The 8,757-nt window shown below is 31.8% G+C and overlaps 1 protein-coding gene across 1 annotated transcript; it reads left to right on the top strand.

Moving 5' to 3' along the window:
* The first annotated feature begins 4,096 nt into the window (after positions 1-4,096).
* Positions 4,097-4,717, top strand: LOC117176550 (histone H1-like). The gene has a single exon (XM_033366803.1). It carries the CDS (start codon positions 4,097-4,099, stop codon positions 4,715-4,717), a length of 621 nt encoding a protein of 206 aa, XP_033222694.1.
* Positions 4,718-8,757: the final 4,040 nt, after the last annotated feature.

Raw genomic sequence — 8,757 nt, 5'->3', positions numbered from 1 at the left:
GACCCGTTATCACACACTTAACAAGTCAAAGCTGCTGACCATCAGGCAGCATATTGTTGAGAGAATACGGATACTATCTGACGCTAAGAGAAATCTAGAGCGTAGGGAGAGGTGGGTCAGAGAAAATCAGCAGTTTCTCTCTGACCCATCTCGACTCTTCCAAGACACTCCAGTTACTGTCGAACACCCACCCAAACCAGAGGAGGTCGAAATATTTTGGAGAGAAGTCTATGAAGTTCAGCATAGACTGGACGAAGACTCAGAAAATATAAATAGCTTCAAGGAGTTAGGTGTTGCCCTCATAACACCTGATAAAGAATGCCCACCCATCACTACCGAGGAGGTGAAAAAAGTATTAGGAGGGATGAAGAACTATTCCGCACCGGGACTATTTTGTATCAAAACCTTCTAGCGGAAGAAGTTTTCTTTACCCATCAGCATTTGGCTGCCGAAAATAGGAAACTTAGCTGACCAGAAGAATTACAGGCCAATAACTTGTCTGAACACACTTTATAAGATATTCACAGCTATCCTAAATGATAGGATTGTTCGGGCAATTGAACCTGTGTGGCAAGAAATGTATGGACAACGAGGCTCAAAGAAAGACGTAGCCGGATGTCCGGAGAACTTGCTCATCGATAGATGTGTCTGCAAGGATGCAGCATTCTACCAGCGTGACCTATCGATGGCCTGGATTGATTATCGGAAAGCTTTCGATTCGACCTCCCATAGACTTATCATCTGTCTTTTGGAAATCTTAAAGGTTCATCCGCAAATAGTTGAGGTGCATAGAGAGATTGATGCCGCTTTGGAAAACCAGATTTACTATCTCATCTGGTAAAAATCATGTGATAACTAACAAGGTCACTTTTCAAAGAGGTGTCTTTCAGGGCGACACCGTGAGCCCACTCCTCTTTTGCCTTACATTATTGCTACTATCTCTAGCACTTCGCCATTCCGACAGGTACTTGTGCGGCAAACCTGCAGATCGAAAGTACAAGGTCACTCATGTATTTTACATGGACGATCTTAAAATCTTTGCTAAAAACAGAGAGCAACTGCATCTAGCTCCGGGGATTGTCGAACGATATACTAAGGAAATTGGAATGGAATTTGGGTTAGACAAACGCGCCAAGGTATCTGCAACGAACATGCTTGCCGTCCCGGTACTACTCTATTCATTTGGAGTAGTTCCATGGACGAAGAACGAGCTCAGATCCCTTGATATCGGGACAAGAAAGGTTATGCACATGAACAAAAGCCTGCATCTTAAGTCTTCCGTTCCGCGACTGTACATCTCACGTTGTCAAGGGGGTCGCGGAATATTGAGTCTGGAATGTCTTCACAACAGGATTATTCTGGGTACAGCACATAGAGTTGCAAATGGAAGAGACCCTTTTCTTACAATGGTCAGAAATCACGAAGAAGTGGGCAAAGGAGCGTTTCTATACAAAGTAGCAGAAGAGGCTGCCGAAACACTCGGACATCACTTCAGTATTAGGGGTGAGTAAAATGCATCAAATCTTATCTATCTCGAGTACTCACTCCTGAAAGCTCGGATTAAGAAAGCACAAGAGAAAAACTTCCGTGAACAGCTCCTCGATAAGAGGATGCACGGTATCTTCCACAGAAATGTGAAAGATCAGTCAATGTCTTGTGAGCTAACGTTTGCTTTCCTTAAATCGCCCGGATTGAAGTCTGGTACGGAGGGTTTCATTTTTGCATGCCAAGACGGTGTCATTTCCACCTTAACATACCGTCGCCACATTTTGAGCCAAGACATTCCAGATGATAGCTGCAGGGCGTGCCGTGCACACCCCTTAATATCGCTCCTCTAAATGCTCCTAGGGAAATTGAGTCAATTATCGAGAATGGGAAGTGCCGCATATACTGAAACTTTATATTCTCGATAATTGTTTCTGTTGCGCACTCGAGGCCTGACATGGTTCTTCTTGATTTCGAGAAGCGAACCATGTTCGTTATCGAATTTTCGGCATCAGCTGACAAAAGCACCATAACCAAGGAGAATGAAAAGAAAGAGAGGTATCGAGACCTTATAAGGGAGTTGCAACGATTGTACCCGGAATATTCTGTTAAACTAATCGTCCTTATCATCGGCGCTCTTGAAGGTTCCAAGATTTCACTTGCTAATGGCCTCAAAAGCATCTCTGCGTGTCAACAATACGCTAAAACACTTGCGGGAAAAATTCAGAAGGCGGTTGTCCTTGGGTCGCTCCGTGTTCTTAGGGTGCACGAGGCTTTTACTGGATCGTCGTATTGATTCCTTTACAGAATGTAACCACCTATCTCACGGTCGTGAGATAGGTATATATATATATATATAATTATAGGTTTGATTCTAAATTAAACTGCAATAGAAGCAAATTGTACAGATTTACCGGTGGTCCTTTTAAACGAGGGAAAAATTTCCGATCATTTCCAAATTCGCAAATATTTTTCCCGGTCATTGAAATAAAAAAATTCGAACTCTTAAAACTGATTGTTTTTCATTTGATGTAATCAAAATTTAACTGCAAATTAAGGCGCTCAAATGCAACTCTTTTGAAATAAAAAAGTTTTTAAATGAAACTTAAAAAATGCTAATTTCAAAAAATGTGCATTCGAACCCTCAATAATTTCGAATTATTAATTATTTAATTCTTATTTTTACATACAAATTCAACACTTTCACACTTAGAAACTAATTTTTTTTCATAAAACAATTAAAATTTTAACATTCAAACTTTAAAGATAGCACCCTGAAATTTAAAGGATTCAAGGCTTTATATTTTTAAGCATTTTAGTTTTAAATGATTGACTAGTAATTGTTCATTTTAATAAACAGTCAAATATTGTTAAACATTATAAAATTATTTTTTTAAGTAAAATAATTTAAATTGAATGGAATAAGTACGAAGGAATAAGAATTGGATATTTTAGACTCAAACAATATTTGAATAAAATTTAAAATTGAATTACAGCGTTTTATTATGAATCTATTAATTTAAACATATTATTTAAAAATTAGAAATAGTTTCTAAAGTTTTAATCTGACGCTTGCATTTGTTTATCTACTAAGGCTTTTGGATTGAAACAATAAAATTTATTATTGTATATTTTAAGTATTCATTTTAGAATTCATTAAACCACAGTTAAAGAATTAATTCATATTCAATTCCCGTTCACAAAAAATGCACGACCATTCCCAGGTTTGCAGGAATCAATGCTCACCATTAACCATAAAATTATTAATTGATCTTGGGTATGGAAATTAGAATATTTACATTTTTTAAATCATGAATAGGACAAATGAAACTCAGCCAATCCTAGGGTGTAAACGGGGCGAGACTGCACCATCGATTTTCACCCAAGATTTCGTCACCCGGGAAAGCTGAACATAAGTTTTACATTTATATTTGTTTATATAGAAATTAGTGTCATACATTGATAAAACTTTGACAAAAGTTTGTTTATATAATAATAATTCCTGCAATAATAATTTATTAAATCGATTCTTTTTGATTCCTTAATTGAAATGGGACATAATTTCAAAAACAGACCTGGACATAACTTTTTATTTATTTTTCAATTCACTCATAAACAAAATCCTATAATATGCACATTTTTAGACGTAAAATCTCCTTCATTATTTTCCCTCTGTCTGACTAGTCATACAAAGCTACACAGAATTCGACCTGATGTCATATCTTTAAAATTCTTCCCCGAGGATTTAAATGAAAAGATTAAAAATAATAAATTTCGAGACGAAACTCTCTACGGATCTTCAAAATTAATCAAGCAAATTTTCAATTTTTTTTCCAACATTCAAACAAAAATTGAAAATCTTTCCTTGCATCTGTTGAGATACGAATAGACATTATCAAGGGGTGAATTCATGAAGCGTCTCTCTCCCTCATCCGTGCTCACTTATGATAAGGAACCACCCACTATCAACAATCACGAATTTTTTTTTCAAGTCACAGAGCTCAAACTAGGTAAATTCAAATTTTCAAAGTTGAGTAACCGTTGAATTTCAATACAAGAATTGAATTTAAATAAAATAAGATTCAATCAAATAATTGAGAATCTTTCTATCATGGAGAACAAGACTGTATTATCTCCTTTGATAATTCTGACATCAATGAAAAATTCAGGAATTAATAAATCTCTAGGGCTGAGGAGGAAATCAACTAACTTTCCAATTCCGAAGACTTCCCTCTTCAATCATAAGCATCCCAAAGTTGCTGATATGGTGAATACAGCAATTTCAAATTTAAACGAACAAGGCGGTTCTTCTCTTCATGCGATTAAAAAATACGTTTCTGGAACTTTTCACATTGATACGAAGATTCAGGCACCATTTATAAAAAAATATTTGAGGACTGCAGTGGTTTCTGGATCTTTAGTTCAGACAACTGGAAAAGGAGCTTCTGGTTCTTTTAAAATGTCAGCTGTGGAACTTCAGATGCCAAAAATTGAAGTGAAAAGAGTTAAGAAAAACAGGGTCAGTGGATTGAAAAGAAAGAGGCTGGTTAAGTTGACTGAGAAGGACAACAAAATTTCGAAGATATCAAAAACTAGCAAAATTTCGAGAATCACTGCTTCTACGGGTCCATCAAAAGCCGTGAAGATTTTTGGTTTACCGAATACTAAACTCGTCGCTCCGATTCGAATGATCAAAACTGGACCGAAAATGACTTTTAACCTCAAGAAGTAAATTTTCAGTCTGACTTTTATTTGCTGGAATGATGATTGATAACTAAATGCAAATTGGCCCTTTTCAGGGCCACCAATTTTTTGTACGAGGTGGCAGACAATCTCAAACATGTTATCTCTAATTTATTATTTAATCATTAATCATTTTTAATTTCCTTATGTATTGCTATGAAAATTTTGTATGAAAATATTTGAAAATTGGATATCTAATAATTTCACTACTAATTAAATCAATATCTAATAATAATTGTAAATACGTCTTATGTAGAATATAATATTCTAATCTTTAAAAATTCTAAATACTAGAAAGTTAAAAAACAAACAAAAAACCACTGGTTTTTGTCTTTTTTTAATTAAAGTAATAATTTCTAGGCAATGGATACATTGTATTGAGAAATTTACTGTAAAACTAACTATACATTCTTGTCAGTAATGTATTTGTCTTGTATTTTTTTCAGTTGCGTTCTCCTGACGATTATACTTTTAGTTCAAAAATTGAATATTTGATTGAAAATTCAACTATTTTTTAGTTGAAAATGCGTCTCTTTTGTCAGAAAACTAACCCTTTTAGTTTAAAATGTCATATTTTTTGGTTAAAAATGCGAGTGTTTAGATGAAAGTTGAAACCTTTTAAAAAAATTTTTTTTTTTTCTTGAAAGTTTAATTATTTGGATGAAATTTTTTTCTGTATTGACAAAAATCTTTATTTGTTGAAAATTAGGTTTTTTTATTTGAAAAATTCACCCCTTTAATGGGAAACTAGACTATTTTGTTTAAAAAAATTGTATTATTTAAAATTATCATCTTATTAAACTAAAGATGTGGCTATTCCATTTTTGGTTGAAAATTGATCTTATTTAGTTCAAGATGTTACTATTTGTTTGAAATATTAAAAAAATGGATCTATTATATTTTTAGTTGAAGATTGATCTTTTTGTTCCAAATTCAACTGTCCTCTAAAAAAATCAGATTTCTATATAATACTGTTCCACGAAAGATAATTCCTGTTTAAAAGACTCCAAATTTTTGTCTGGTAAATTTATAAGAACATTCAACAATAAAAAAATTAATTACATGTAATATAAATGTATATTTATCTAACTGAGCTTAAAAGATATTAGTATCGATGAAAATACACTAGAAAGAATCAACAAGTCGCTAGAATCAAAAACGGAAAGCTTGCTTCCACATAGTAATTTTGTAGGTTTATGTATTATATTTTTGTCTAGAAGGCTTTAAAAAGGTTTAAAACACCCCCTAACATATGAATGAGAAAATTAAGAGGTTGAAAAAACAGATGAAATGTGAAAATTGATCATTTTTAAATTCTGCTGTTTTTCATTTTTTCAACTTCATACGTTTATTTTCGGGTATGTTTATAAGTTGATGTTAGAATGTTTTCAAAAGATTCTGTGAAATTGAAAAATGTAACACTTGATTGGGCTTGTCAATTTGGTTCCTAATTTGGCCCTAATCTGGTGGCTGCAAGCAAAAGGAAAAATTCAAAACAGCGCTAAGATTTTAAAGATAATTATAAAGAACCCAGATCCAAAACTCCCCAAAAAGGCATCAAACGCACGAGACTAAAGGTCAAAAGAAAAAGGTAAGAAAGATTCAAATCTTTGCAGAAATAGATTTTCCTTTCACACGTTTTTCGTTTCAATTGCAGAATCACGAAATGGAATGATTTCAGATTAAAAAGTTAGAAAATAGGGCGAGGTCAAAACCTGAAAAATTGAATATTTTGAGATTAGATAATTAAAAATAATGTATAGTTAAAAGCGTTCAAAATTAAATAATTAAAAATTGCAAACTTTTGATTTGAACAATTATAAATTCAAAGCGATCAGGATTTTACAATTTAATCTTGAAAAATAAATTGAATCTTTCAAAGTTGAAACTTCTGAAATTGTAGAATTAAAAATTGTTATTACAGAACATAATTATAATTTAAACTTCAAGCTAATTAGGCGAATTTTTATAAAACCAATGAATGAGTTAAATTATACTAAACAAACTTTTAAACTGAATAATAATTTTAAGTGGGAAACATTAAAAATGAAAAAAAAATCTACCTTAGAACTTTCAAACTTAAAGAATTCGAGCTTCATTTTAAACTGTTAAAATTTATATTCACCAAAAATTTTGATATTAAAACTTTTTCATGCTCAAACTTTAAAATTTAAATTATTTGTGTTAAATTCAAATGTCATAAAAACTAATATATTTTAAATTGCTAATTAAACTTTCCCAAATTCAACAAATTTTCTTCAAATTTTAAAAACATAAAAAAGTATAATTTCCTTTAAAAAAACAACATATTTCGCTCTCGAGAAATTCTGCGATTTCAAGTGTAGGTCCCTGCTGATTTCAAATGGATTCGTTCAGCGATGATGGTTTTCTGTACGTTATTCTCCAAAAAATCGACGTTGATTACAGTTTACTGGTAACCACTTTTAATAAGATCGCCGATGGTTATAAAAATATACCAAAGATTTGAATGTAACATGTACTTAAAAAAAAATGTTACTTCAAAATGTCATATTTTTAAACCAATTTATTTTTGTATGCCGAGGGGTCGATCACTTCAATCTTCCTGATGCATTCACTAAATATTGCCATACACGTATTCTTTCAATATTCTTGGTATTCTTGATATTCTGTATAATCTCAAATATTCTTGACATTATGTATTATTGTGTCATTGATAAATATTTTTAAGTGTTTCAAAGGATTTTAATGAATTTCAAAATAATTTAACAGAATTTAAAAATTCTTTTAAATTAAAAAAGATTAAAATTTATAAATGAAATATTACGAAGCACTTAAAACAATTTTTAAAAAATTTAAAAGAGTTTAAGGATCTTCATTTAATTTGAAAATATGTTCATGTATTTAAAAAGATTTTCAGGAAGTTTCAAGGGGTTTAACGGGAGTTATTTGACTAAAAGAATTTTTAAGTTTATAATTGAATTTCGAAAGAGTTCGAATTATTTAAAAGAGTTCATGATATTTTTAATGAATTTAAGGGATTTTAAGTATTTTTGAAGAATTTTTAATGAATGTCGGTAGAATTTAAATGAGTTTTAAGATTTTAAAGTAATTTCAAAATATAAATCATGTTCTTGAATTCTTTAAAGTCCGTTAAATCTTTTGAAATCTTCGGAAATTTGTGGAAATCCTTTCAAACCTATTCAATTTCTGAAAATATATGTTGAATTTTCTTAAATCTTTTAAAATATCTTGAAATATTTTTGAATATAGTTTAAATCTAAAAATCTTATTACATACATTATTATAAGCGTAGCAATTTTTTACAGAATGAGTCACAAAAATTTGCAGATGGCTTTGCACAGCTGTAGGTTATATTTCAGATTTTTGTTGCATACTTCAAGCTATAGGCTAGCCGGGAGGCTTTAGGCGTTAGGAATGCGAAACTGATAAGGTTTCGAACCCCTGCGACGAATAAAAACTTTCATAGCGTGCGATTATAAATAGTGTAGTGATGGTGTAATAGATAAATAATTATGTGCTTAAACATGTAAACAAATATTAGAGTATAATAGTAATAATATAATAATACAAAAGATAAATTTTTCGTGGCGAAAAATCGGTTATAATTTTATATAACGGTTCTCTAAAGTTTTGAAATTAGTCAACGCAATGTAAAACGAAGACGATTTGAACTTGTATTAAACTACCCAGCGTATCCTCTACTATAGGATTAGTTCTATAAAATTCCGTTAATTTTTCATCAAATAATTTTATTCTGTACAGGAAGGTAGAGTGTGGAGCGTTAAATTTGAAACAAAAACTAAGCCTCTATTTTGACACCCCAAATGGAAGATTTGAAAATTTGTGACCATAAGAGCGCTAAAGTAGGGGCAAAAATCGTATGGGAATATCCTCTACTTTATAACCTTAGACCCTACAAGTATTAGCGTGAAGATTGTCAAAGTAGGGCCTATATTTCGACTCGGGAAGTCTACAGCGTTAACCACGGCACTACCGCAATATGGAAATTGTAAAGCGGAAAACCGT

This window comes from Belonocnema kinseyi, chromosome 7 (assembly GCF_010883055.1).
Source record: "Belonocnema kinseyi isolate 2016_QV_RU_SX_M_011 chromosome 7, B_treatae_v1, whole genome shotgun sequence".
Classification (NCBI taxonomy): domain Eukaryota; kingdom Metazoa; phylum Arthropoda; class Insecta; order Hymenoptera; family Cynipidae; genus Belonocnema; species Belonocnema kinseyi.
This window is presented reverse-complemented; position numbering and strand designations above follow the sequence as displayed.